Source organism: Salmo salar, chromosome ssa06 (assembly GCF_905237065.1).
Source record: "Salmo salar chromosome ssa06, Ssal_v3.1, whole genome shotgun sequence".
Lineage (NCBI taxonomy): Eukaryota > Metazoa > Chordata > Actinopteri > Salmoniformes > Salmonidae > Salmo > Salmo salar.
In genome coordinates, this window is record NC_059447.1 from 68467024 (window position 1) to 68480586 (window position 13563).

The 13563-nt window shown below is 44.2% G+C and overlaps 1 protein-coding gene across 1 annotated transcript; it reads left to right on the forward strand.

Annotated features, from left to right (window-relative positions):
• The first annotated feature begins 2216 nt into the window (after positions 1 to 2216).
• On the forward strand, positions 2217 to 11755 carry LOC106607930 (cGMP-dependent protein kinase 1). Its single transcript, XM_014205412.2, has 21 exons — positions 2217 to 2623; positions 4143 to 4232; positions 4388 to 4450; positions 4581 to 4713; positions 4806 to 4972; positions 5112 to 5225; positions 5369 to 5474; positions 5571 to 5634; positions 5732 to 5809; positions 6111 to 6199; positions 6331 to 6396; positions 6478 to 6525; positions 6613 to 6766; positions 6947 to 7083; positions 7642 to 7731; positions 8993 to 9134; positions 9284 to 9447; positions 9632 to 9748; positions 9854 to 9916; positions 10063 to 10138; positions 10575 to 11755. The coding sequence occupies exons 2-21, from the start codon at positions 4145 to 4147 to the stop codon at positions 10659 to 10661; spliced, it is 2046 nt and encodes a 681-aa protein (XP_014060887.1). The 5' UTR covers positions 2217 to 2623; positions 4143 to 4144; the 3' UTR covers positions 10662 to 11755.
• Positions 11756 to 13563: the final 1808 nt, after the last annotated feature.

The following is a 13563-nucleotide window of genomic DNA, read 5'->3' on the forward strand; positions in this document are numbered from 1 at the left end:
CTTCAAGGCAAGCAACACTGAGGTATGTATGAGAGCATCAGCTGTTCCGGACGACTGTATAGTCAGGCTCTCCCTAGCCGACGTGAGTAAGACCTTTAAACAGGTCAACATTCACAAGGCCGACGGATTACCATGACGTGTGCTCCGGGCATGTGCTGACTAACTGGCAGTTGTCTTCACTGACATTTTCAACATGTCCCTGATTGAGTATATAATACCAACATGTTTCAAGCAGACCACCATAGTCCCTGTGCCCAAGAACACTAGGCAACCTGCCTAAATGACTACAGACGCGTTGCACTCACGTCCGTAGCCATGAAGTGCTTTGAAAGGCTGGTAATGGCTCACATTAACACCATTATCCCAGAAACCCTAGACCCACTCCAATTTGCATACCGCCCAAACAGATCCACTGATGATGCAATCTCTATTGTACTCCACACTGCCCATTCCTACCTGGACAAAAGGAACTCCATTGTGAGAATGCTATTCATTGACTACAGCTCAGCGTTCAACACCATAGTACCCTCAAAGCTCATCACTAAGCTCAGGTTCTTGGTTCTAAATTCCTCCCTCCGCAATTGGATCGTAGACTTCCTGACGGGCCGTTCCTACGTGGTGAGGGTAGGTAGCAACACATCCGCCACGCTGATCCTCAACACTGGAGCCCCTCAGGGGTGCATGCTCAGTCCCCTCCTGTACTTCCTGTTCACCCACAACTGCATGGCCAGGCACGACTCCAACACCACCATTATGTTTGCCGACGACACAACAGTGGTAGGCCTGATCACCGACAACGATGAGACAGCCTATAGGGAGGAGGTCAGAGACCTGGCCGGGGGTGCCAGAATAATAACCTATGCCTCAACATAAACAAGACAAAGGAGATGATTGTGGACTACAAGAAAAGGAAGACCGAGCATGCCCCCATTCTCATCGACGGGGCTGTAATGGAGCATGTTGAGAGCTTCAAGATCCTTGGTGTCCATATCACCAACAAACTATCATGGTCCAAACACACCAAGACAGTCGTGAAGAGGGCACGACAAAGCCTATTCCCCCTCAGAAAACTAAAAAGAGTTGGCATGGGTCCTCAGATCCTCAAAAGGTTCTACAGCTGCAACATCAAGAGCATCCTGACTGGTTGCATCACTGCCTGGTATGGCAACTGCTCGGCCTCCGACCGCAAGGCACTACAGAGGGTAATGCGTACGGCCCAGTACATCACTGGGGCTAAGCTGCCTGTCATCCTGGACCTCTACACCAGGCGGTGTCAGAGGAAGGCCCTAAAAAAAAAAAACCCAGCCATAGAATGTTACATTTGACATTTTAGTCATTTAGCATACGCTCTTATCCAGAGCAACTTACAGTAGTGAATGCATACATTTCATTTCATAATTTTTCTCCCTGTGCTGGCCCCCCGTGGGAATTGAACCCACAACCCTGGCATTGCAAACACCATGCTCTACCAACTGAGCTATGCTACTACCGCATGGCAAGCGGTACCAGAGCGCCAAGTCTAGGACCAAAAGGCTTCTCAACGGTTTTTACTCCCAAGCCATAAGACTCCTGAACAAGTAATCAAATGGCTACCCGGACTATTTGCATATTTTTACTTAAAAATCACACTGTTGGTTAGGGCCTGTAAGTAAGCATTTCACTCTAAGGTGTAAACCTGTTGTATTCGGAGCATGTGACAAATATACTTTGATTTGATTTGATTATCGTATACAGTACTACAGTTTTCTTTAACTACAGTATTTATACTATAGTTACCTGTAAATACTACAGTATACTACAGTAAAGTCCAAAAAAACACTACACTAATTACTATAGTATTTATTCCATAGTATACTATAGTATTTCTTTCATGTGGGAACCGCTCTCCCTTCCCCTGTGTCAAGACCTGTGTATTCATGGGTGTTTTGAAGGAGTATGAGCAGTATCCCTTTCTCCTACCACTCCTTCATCCCCCTGTTCCACACTCCTCTGCCCTCCCTAATTTCCCACCTCCATCTCTTCTTTTTCCCTGGCTCTCTTTACATCCACCTTCCTGAGTCTCTGCCCTCTCAAACAACCCCCCCACCCATCACTCCTCCTCTTCCTCCTCTTCCTCAGTTCCCCCGTCTTCCTCTACCTGGTGTAATAGGAGGAGCCTCGGGGGTTTGGTTAATGATCCAACACTCTGGAGCTGTCGAGCAGACGGATAAGGAGAGAGAGGGAGAGGAAGAAAAGGAGAGAGAGCGGGAGAGAGAGAGGGAAAGAGAGAGAGACAGAGAGAGAGAGAGAGAGAGAGAGAGCAGTAAGAGTAGAGGCATAGAGGGACCTAGGTGAGGTCAGAAAGAGGGGAGTGAGGGAGAGGAAAAATACAGGATTAGGTAAATGTAGTGTGTTTGTGTCTGTACAAATGAGTGGACTCTGCATGGGGCCTAGGAGCATTTGGATCAAGTTACCCCTTCAGATGGAGACAACCTGATACAGGACCTACAATACTTTACCGTATCAGTGGATTTACGGAGTGCTGGAGGAAGGTCCTGAGCCTCATATGAAGATCCATGTAGGAACTGTAGCAACTACACAGACTCACGCTCCTTCCTACCCCACCTCTCTACACAGCCTACAGGTGAGTCTGACCGAAGTCTTTTCCCTTGTAGAATCAATGTCTTTGACACAAAATGAGACCTGAAGGAGCTAAATCAGAGCTCAGTTGCAGTAACATGCATTTCATTTTAATGGGCCGAGTTGTGATTGTAGTGACTGGCTTGGGGGCCAGTAGATTTTTATGTGAGGTAATCATTTCTCAATGGTTAACCCAGGTATTGGAGGTCATTATCCCAATCTGTCCCATTTGAGTGTTTTTGTAGAATGGCTGTACTCCTAGAAAGCTATATTATTGACAATTGCCTTACCTTAATTGTCATGGGTAAGAAGAGCCTGAAGTGAAAATCAGCAAGTAGTTTGTTGCAACATAACTGACATGCATTTTACATTTAACCAATTCTATTTAGAAATGAAATAGTTTTGTCTTTAATTACAGAGTGGAAAATGTATTCTCTTTATCTCCTATATTGTTGTTAGTTGTTTGCTGGGTGACTTTACAATCTGTAACACCACGCCTAATCTCTGCCCTGTCCAATGTTCAGGGTGAAGGAAAGGTAATTGGGGTCACGTGAAGTGAGAGCGCTAGGCTAACCCTGGCTCAGTTTGTATTGATGTGGATGTGTGTGCTAGGCTAATTGCTAGGCTAACCTTGTGCTTTGTTTGCATGGATGTTAATGTATGCTCTGTCAACAGAGACCAAAACAGTTTTTAAATGACCACGAAATCAAAATGGTGAAGCCCCTCACAATCAGTGCTATTGTAAACTGGTCAATGGAAACATCAGTTGGGTAGTATTTCTTCTTCACAGGTGTGTGTGTGTGTGTGTGTGTGTGTGTGTGTGTGTGTGTGTGTGTGTGTGTGTGTGTGTGTGTGTGTGTGTGTGCGTGTGTGTGTGTGTGTGCGTGTGTGTGCGCGCCTGTATGCTCATGCACATGCAAGGATCTGTGTCCCCAGGCCCAGTGAGATTATTGACATTGGAGGGGTTTGCTACATGTATATGCACAGACACACACGTTCAAGAAAACACAAACATTTTGTGCTACCATGAGAGAGTGGATGTGTTTTTAAGACATGCACCAGTTTAAATTCATGCCTGCGCACACACACTAAAGATAGCTTCGATTCCCAAAACAATTGTCTGACCTGTGAGTCTACCAGAGGTACATATATTATAGAGTCACAAAATACTGGCAGGTGGTAGTGACCATCAATAAATAACCACCAAGGCTTGGGTTAGTGGTAACAGGTTCTATATGAAATGTCTTCCCAGGGTGGTACAGTATTCACAGTGCCCCTAGCTGGCAGCCCATCATTAGTGTCCATTATTCATGATCACAGTGTAGACCTCTCGCTAAGAACTGACTGTGTGCCAATTTAATGACAGATACTGGGCATACTGTTTGTGTGTGCATGCATGTTTTGTGCAGCTTTTATGAGTGTGAATGAATGTGCAAATGTGCTTATATTTCATGTGTATGCTTTCATGTTCATGTGTTTACCTTCCTGTGACTCCTCTCACATGCCTCCACCCCTCCCTTCAGCCATGGAGGGCCAGGTAGAGGAGCTGAGCCAGCAGCTGGAGAAACAGACCCTGATCAACCAGGAGCTGCAGAACCACAACAAGGACCTAGGTACGATCACGACCATGACTACCATGACCTCAAACATAACTTAGATCAAGACCATATGAACATGATTGACCACAACAAAGACTGCAGCCATGAAATCAACCATGACTTAAAACACATTTTTCCCAACCAATACAATGCTCTCCTGTCACCTCCAGAGAGAAGACTGCAGGAGAAGGAGAAGTTGCTGCAGGACCTTCACAGTCATTACCATGACCTGGGTAAGGGGATTCACATAACTATGGCAACCCCCTGGGTGACGAATGGCAGCCATTTTGTGTCAGATCACTAACCATAGAACATCATGTATATTAACCCTAATTTCCTGTATGCCGTGTCTATATATCCCAGAGTTCCCTGCTCAGAGGAGCAGTAATGAAGGGGAACCGGAGGTCAGGAAGAGCCGAGCAGCTGTCATGGCCCCTGAGCCAATCCCAGAGGAGCAGCTGGAGATCATGAAGACCAAAGTCAAGAAGACCGTCAGGTGATTGGCTAGGGCTATGCATGATTGGCTAGGGCTATGCATGAGTTATGTGACACCAGTACTGTATGGTGGTGTGATGCCTCCTTCCGCAGTGAGACAAGTCTGATCGTCATGGCCATCCAGAAGAACGACTTCCTGAGTCGCCTTGATGATGAGCAGATCACCATGATGGTGGAGCTCCTGGTGGCTATCGACTTCAAACCAGGAAATGATGTCATCAAGGAGGGTAGTGAAGGAGACAGTATGTACATCGTTGCAGGTATGTGTGAATTTCTCTAAAACATTGCTCGGTGTTGCTACTGTATGTCTGCTTATTATTCCCAATTAAACAATAACCCTCACCCCTCAAACCCCTCACCCCTCAATGTCCCCCTTCTCCCCTCCTTCTCCACATTCAGAGGGTGAGCTCTATGTCAGTCAAGCAGGTCGTAACCTTCGAACCCTGACCTGTGGGGATGTCTTTGGAGAGTTGGCTATTCTGTATAACTGCAAACGCACTGCCACAGTCAAAGGTGAGATGCTATAGAACTTGGCTATTGAGTGGTACACAATAACTAACTACGTGTACCTTCCTACTGTCTGTACTGTGCGTGTGCGCTGAAATTAATATTGCTCGTTGTTATGAATAAATTGTCCGCCTCACTCCCCATCGTAGCTAAGACAGTGGTGAGTCTGTGGTGTATGGAGAGACAGACGTACAGAACCATCATGACCAACAAGTCCAAGAAGAAACGTGAGCAGATAATGGGCTTCTTGAAGACGTGAGTTTACACACTTAATCTCATGACTTACATACACTCTCTTGGTCACACACACATGCACACTGCTAATTCTGCTCTTATATGCTTACCTATCAGGTCTCGGACTCTGAACACCCTGAATGACGTTCAGCTCTCTAAGATCATTGACTCCATGGAGGAGGTTTGTGCTCAGCCATTTTACACACCTCTCCCATGCTAGATCGTTTTCCCAGAGCATTAACATACAAATCCCATATAAAATGTGTTGTTTCTTTCAGGTGAAGTACCAGAACAATGACGTCATTGTGCGTGAGGGTGCAGAGGGCAACACATTCTACATCATCCTTAAAGGAGAGGTACAGTAACGGGGACATGTTTGGTGGCTACTGTGATCCAAAACACTCTGTCTCTGTACATCCTTTGTTTGATGATCATAGGGAACAACAACTAACTACGCTAGTGGAGGATTGGCGTCTACAAAACCTGTGCTTACCAACCGATCTGTTTATTGACAAACTCAACCTTTTGACCCGTCTGTGTCAGTTTAACTTTATTTGCACAGCTCTCTTTTCAATGTCATACTGGTGCTGAATTGCTTATCAAATGAATCTGGCCTTGAGGACAAAAACGAGTGGGTGTGCGTGTGTCTGCCCTCAGGTCCAGGTGACTAAAAAGGTGAACAGGCAGCAGAAACAGATTCGCAGGATGGGCAAAGGGGAGCATTTCGGGGAATTGGCCCTCATACGGTAACCATGGATACATTAGTACCTACAGTAAAGCTATAAAGTAACTTGCTGTTGTACAATAAAAGGGCCTTGGTGTGCAGTATTAGCTAGTGTGGCTGCTCATTATGTGTGGATCTGTATATAACCTACAGTGAGATCCAGAGGACTGCAACCTGCACTGCTCTGGGCCCTGTTACCTGCTTCTCCATCGATAAGGAGTGAGTCTGAGCAATTCAAATTTGATTTCTTGATCGGTTAGTTTATGGAATGATTGATGGTCTGTTATGTTCCCCCTCCAGGGTGTTTGAGGAGACGATCCCCATTGAACACCTGGAGCTCCATGATGAGTGAGTACAAAGACACTCTAGTCCTTTTAGTTCTATATTTACCACTCTAGTCAAGCAGTCTAACTGTAGTCTGTGGTCCACCATCAGCTCTGAGTTCCTGGAGGAGCCAGATGCTCCAGAGAAGTCCAGTCCTAGTTCCTCTCTGAGGCTGAAGGACCTGATCCCTGTGCTGTACCAGGAGGGGCGCTACCAGGGAGAACCTGTCACCCTCGGAGTGGGAGGATTTGGTCGCGTTGAACTGGTACATGTGTTTGGTGTTGTTGTAGTGTTTGGCTATTTATAGGGATAGTTAGTGGCTGAAACTAACTGATGAAAGTTTACTGTCCCCTTTAAGGTGCTTGAAAGCCAAATTCAAAGTGAAATGGCTCATTTTAGATCCAAAGTTTATAACTGTTTTTGTTGTTTTTGTTGTTTTCCCCAGGTGACCACGCTGCACCATGGGAAGTACTTTGCCATGAAGCGGGTTAGTAAGAAGCACATTGTTGCTAAGCAACAGGAGGAGCACGTCCTGTTTGAGAAGAGGATCCTCAAAGCCATCCAGAGTGACTTCATCGTCAGGTGACTGTGGGGCTAGGTGGCAGGTACTGTAGCCTAGCGGTTAAGATTGCTCTTTCGAATCCCTGAGCCGGCAACGTGGACAAATCTGCCGTTCTGCCGTTGAGCAAGGCAGTTAACCCCCAACAACAACTGCACCGATAATGTTGATTAAGGCAGCCCACTGCACCTCTTTAATTCAGAGGGGTTGGGTTAAATGTGGAAAACACATTTCGGTTGAATGCATTCAGTTGTGCAACTGACTAGGTATCCCCTTAACCTTCAACCATCATCATCTACAATAACACTTTAACCCTCTTTGTCCCCTTGTCAATTGATGGTATTCATTAAGACTGTGGGGGTAGATGACCCCTGACCTCTAACCTTTAATGTCCAACCATCATCATCTAAGTTAACATGTTAACCCTCTTTGTCCCCTTATCAATCGATGGTATTCATTAATCACTAAAGTACCAAGGGAGAAGGGAAAACCATCAGACACTGCTGTGGCCCTCAAGGTCCAGGAGGACTGTGGATGCTGTACCATATTTAACCCTGTGTTATCTCTCTCTCACTGTTCAGGCTACATTATGCCTTCAAAGACACTCGCTACATCTACATGATTATGGAGTTCTGTGCAGGAGGGGAGATCTGGACCAAGCTCAAAGAAGTGTGAGGAAACATTGCTGACTAAGTCTACTTTTAAGTGATCATGCCCGAAAAGCTGGAGTTTTGGAGGATTTATCGGCATGGGTGTTGTTAGGCCCGAGACAAAGTCGAGGGCCGGCCAATATATCCTCCAAACACTGGCTTCAAGGGCATCACTTTTATACAGCGGGTTACCAACGTATTCAAATAATGATTGACATATTTTCATTAAAACTTTATTTTGATGAATTTATTCATACTATTTCATCCTTCCACAAGATATAGTCCCGACACAAATCTATGGTTGCTACACAACCCGGCTCGTCGTTCGTTCTATCGGTTCGGTTGCCAGAGACGTGACCCAGTAGTTCAGTCTTTTAGATCTATATCTATGGATGCGACCCAGTCGTTCAGTCTGTTTGTTCTATATCTATGGATGTGACCTAGTCATTTGTTCTAAATGTTCCATTGCCATACTGGCTGGCAACGTTGTTATCCCTTGCTTGCTAGCTAGCCTACAACGTCAAACAGTGCAGCCAGAATAACAACAGTAGCTGCCTTTGCATTTGTTTAAGCAGTTTTCTAGTGACATTTATTTGGATACATACATAACAATAAGTTAATGAGGCGCGATTTTGCCTGGCATAGAAAATGTGCTCTCTCATCAGGAAACTGTTGTTCAGAGAAGCTAGCCAACAACACCGCTAACACAATCACTTCAAACTGAAGCTGGAAAGACTGCAAACTAGCTGCCCTTCATTTCGTTTTACCTTTTTTCAATTGACATTTCTTTGTATATATCCATAAATATGATGCCAGCTTATTCATGATTTCCACTGGCCTAGAAACGCTGCCTGCCTGTCTGTCTCGTTCCTTCTCCCGACATGTTCATTACTATGGGACAGCTGGAGATTGAATTTTAATATGGAAACAATGTTGCAAATGTCAGAGAGACAAACAGCAAGGTTTATACAAATCTCCGCTGTTGAAAACTAAATGTTAGTCGAAAAGAAATGTGAGATAATGTCTAAACACTTTTTATAGTGGAAATCAAGTTTATAAATTGCCTGGCTGAGCTGATGAGACAGTGGATTGCGCAGTCAGATGGAAGAGTAAATAGGCATTTTAAAGTCATAGATTTAGCCGGTGGTAACTTGTGGAATAGACACCGTCTGGAATGCGGTTTTAACCAATCAGCATCCAGTATTAGAACCCCCCGTGGTATAAATTCAGATATACACAACTGAGGTTGAAGATTTATCTGCTTTGTCTCTGTGTTTGGCAGTGGTCGCTTCGATGAGCCAATTGCTGTGTTCTGCACTGCCTGTGTAGTAGAGGCCTATGCCTACCTCCATAAGAAGGACATCATGTACAGAGACCTCAAGCCTGAGAATCTGATGCTGGATGCCAAGGGCTACGTCAAACTGGTGGGTGATATGTTAATAATAATATCAGGCTCTCCCTCTTTCATTGCTTCAACTCTTCAATCGCTTGCGATGCTAAAGAGTTCATGCATTCAGATAACTCTCTGTGTGTGTATTCGTGCATGTTTGAATGTGTGTGTTTTTACTTGTAGGTGGACTTTGGTTTTGCTAAGGAGTTAGTTCACGGTGATAAGACCTACTCATTCTGTGGTACTCCTGAGTACATGGCCCCAGAGATCATCCAGAACCAGGGACACGACTTCGCTGCTGACTTCTGGTCCCTGGGCATCCTGGTCTATGAGCTGCTGGTGGGGAGGTACTGTACAGATCAGCACGGAAAGGGTTAAAGCAGCTTGATATTTCAGTCAACAAGAAAGGTGACTGACAGAATTATTTACTGTATAGTGTATAGTACAACATTTACAACAGTTCCAACACCAACAAACACACACCGGATTATCTAAAATACTGTTTTACCAAAGGACTGTTTTGCCTTTCAGCCCCCCATTTTCCAGTTCCGAGCCCGCAAAGATCTACCCTAAAATTTTGGATGGGTTGCTCAAGTTCCCCCCTTACATGGGCGAGGGGGCCAAGTCCCTCATCAGTAAACTGTGCAGGTTAGAGATGATGTGTTAGGTGCAGGATATAGTGTGACGTTATAACTCTTTTTCATACTTGTTTTGATTGGTTATTGATGGTTTGTGTTGTGTTGTGGCCCACAGACCTCGGCCGGGTCAGAGGCTGGGAAACACCAAGAATGGGATCAAAGATGTCCGCCATCACAGGTAACCATGAGGATCCAACCGTCTGGTGTGGGTTTGTTGGTGTTGGAACTGTTGTAAATGTTGTACTATACACTGTACAGTAACTTTTTCTGTCAGTCACCTTTCTTTTATGAGGATTCATCCCCCTTTGCTGTATTCCCCTCCAGGTGGTTTAGTAGTATGAATTGGCACAAGCTTCGCGTGGGCCAGGTGGAGGCTCCTACAATCAGACTCATACACAAGGTCAGTCTAGCCTCAGCACACATCTTTTTTTTTAAATCTATGTGAAGCTCAATAGGTAACTCTTTACATTTAAGGTATACTTCTAAGGATTTATAAACGGGTTGATAAGTAGTTTACAAATGGTAAATGATTAGTTTACAGTTTGTGGTCTATAACGAAGTTCCCCACCACTGCGATAAAACCTGCTGCGAGAGGTTCTGATGCATCGACATAACACCACCCCGCAACGAGTCAAACCAAATTTCTCTGCAACAGCTGTTGCTTTTTTAGTGAACACAATTTCCGTGCAACAGCTTTTCACACTTTATAAAGATCAAATACAAGTGCAAGGTACGGATTGAGTGGTAAGTAGTTGCCAATTAGTCACTGTGTCATATCCAGTGTCAACGTCCTTCCCAGACAGCCACTGATCTGAGCTCTTCCCCGTTTCCTCCAGGGTCCGTGCTACATCAACTTTGACCGCTTCCCCTTCGACCAGGCTAAGGCCGACGAGGAGTTCTCGGGCTGGGACAAAAACTTCTGACTCCAACCAGAACCAGAACCTGAACCAGAAACAGTCCAAGAGGGTCAGAGTTCAGAGGTCACACCGGGGCTCACTGATAGGTGGATCCAGACCAGATTACTTATTGGTGACCTCGATGTTCCCGTTACCAGAGCCATAGATACACATGGATAGGTTCTGACTACTTTGTAATAAGGCTCTAATTTCACCATGCTGGCTTCACAGAACCCTCTGGTAAAAGATACTGTACAACACTGAGGTATGAAGTCAAATGTGTGAATAAGAACAGCCACTCATGCTGTCTTAACTTGACATCTTAACTTGACATGTGCTCACTGAAAGCTGTATGTGTGTGTTGTGCCCAAAAGAAACAACCCTTGACACTCCTTGTACTGTGTAACTCAGGATGGCATTGTCATTGCATTTACTGTGTTAGTGTCTATGCCTTGTAGCATATACTGTCTGTGAAGAATACTAAATGTATGTGTTTCACTTTCAAATAAATATAATGAGCCCTAAATATACATAGAGAACAGGTGTTGTAGTACAACATGTCAACACTAGGGGGCTGAATAGGAAGGAACACTATCTGCTCTCAGCACAGCACAGTGTGTCCTCAATGTCTGAGTCCTGTAATGTAATTTAGAACCGACAGCAGGTTTTGTATGGCGTGATGTACTATGTATTATTCAAACATCATTACAGTGTCTGTTAGATTGACTAAAGCTCTTTTAAGTCATCAGTCCACTCACGACAAACAACTCTTATCAGGAAGGAAATACAAAAACAACAAATCAATCTCCTGGGGCTATGCCTAATCTGTGATGGTGGCCTGAAGTACATCTGTTTTCTATTGGATTAAAAAGGCGCTGAATGATTGATATGATTGGTCCAAGGGCCGTACACATTGTCATTGACAATAATACTATTATGATAAATAATATTTTTGATAAGCTGCCAACGACAGCTTTCAGTGTTTGTTACTATTGTTTTTCCTTTGTGTGTATCTGCCAGGCTGTCATTGTAAATAAGAATTTGTTGTTAACTGACTCGCCTGGTTCAATAAAGGTTAAAGAAATAATAAGCTAGATAAAATAAATCTGTATGGATCCTGACTTTTTGTGAAGAGTATTTTAACGACTGTTTCACATCCTGATAAAGGTATCCCGTGTGGCTTAAATCGACTTAATAAGCATATTTCTGTCCTTGTTATATGTCTTACTGACAGTCTGTTTCACCCCAGGGAAACCTGCTTTCCTCACTCACTGTGCTACGGATTTCAACGCACTTATGAATGTGATCCGATTTAGAGGTTTTCTACCACTACTGATTTTGAATTGAAGTCGCAGAGAGGTAGAGCTCTGTTATGGCAGGCTTTTGAGGAGGAGGAAGAAGAAAACAGCATTCTTCCCTTCTGTAAGGCATGGTTTGAAATGTACATCATTGGGACCTGGAGGAAAATTGGGGAGGGTCATGCTTTTTGCATTTCTGTCAGGGTGAGGGTTTAGATTTTTAAAATCTAGTCCAGGGGAGGTTCATGTAATTTGTAATTGATGAAATGTCAATATTTCTCAGTGTTTTAGAATTAGTTGCTTATTAGGCTAAACACTGAGTGTAGAAAAAACATTAAGAACACCTGATCTTTCCATGACATAGACTGACCAGGTGAATCCAGGTGAAAGCTATGATCCCTTATTGATGTCACTTGTTAAATCCACTTAAAATCAATGTAGAAAGGGGGGGGGGGGACAGGTTAAAGAATGATTCTTAAGCCTTGAAACAATTGAGACATGGATTGTGTATGTGTGCCATTCAAAGAGTGAATGGACAAGACAAAAGATTGAAGTGCCTTTGAACAGGGTGCACAGGTTTGTGTCAAGAACTGCAATGCTGCTGGGTTTTTCACACTCAACAGTTTCCAAAGTGTATCAAGAATGGTCAATCACTCAAAGGACATCCAGCCAACTTGACACAACTGTGAGAAGCATTAGAGTCAACATGGGCCAGCATCCCTGTGGAACGCTTTCGACTCCTTGTGGAGTCCATGTCCTGACGAATTGAGGCTGTGCTGAGGGCAAAAGGGGAGATGCAACTCAATCTTAGGAAGGATCTTCTTAATGTTGTGTGTGTATCGATGTGTGCCTGATGCTGCCCCTCATCTCTGATTATCCGCTGAGCGCACAGTATGAAGTGCGCCTATAGTCTATTTAGTGTGGTCTCAATCAAATGATCCATAGCCTATATGAAGTGCATGCTCAAGAGCAAAGTTATATTTCTAAGAAAATGTACATCCTTCCTGAGTCTTTTGCGCTGCTGGGATGGTGTAAATAAATACTTTCTGATTAGGCCTAGTCTCAAAAATGCAGTATTGCACTCGCGGACTAGCCTATATGTTCTGTTCAGTTTAAGAAGGAGAGCATGAAGATGAGAAGAAGGACCGGAGGTCAACTTTGATAGCTTGCTACCACTATTATTGAATTTAATAAAACAATATGTTTCTTGCCCATGATGTATTTATCAGAGGTATTGACGTCACAATAAGCCAGATTCAAGTAACTTGGTGCTGAAACTTGAAGTGGCACAATCAATCGGAGCAATCATGGTTTTGGCTCCTAACCAATTCTGCTATTTTGTGTGTTTTTTCGCAATGTTTGTAACTTATTTTGTACATAATGTTTCTGTTTCTGCTCTTATAACTAAAACTAGTTTCTGGATATCAGAACAGTGACTACTCACCTCGAACTGGATGAAGATTGTTTCTTTAATGAGTCTGACGCAAAGGATATACTGTTTCTCCCAGACCAGGCCCAAATCCCCGTCATTCACATGAAGAAAAGACGGAGATACAGGGGGCGCAGATCTGGGTGCCTTGTGAGAATTCATCTAGGTATTCCTCTGACACCAGGCGGCGTTGCAGTTCATG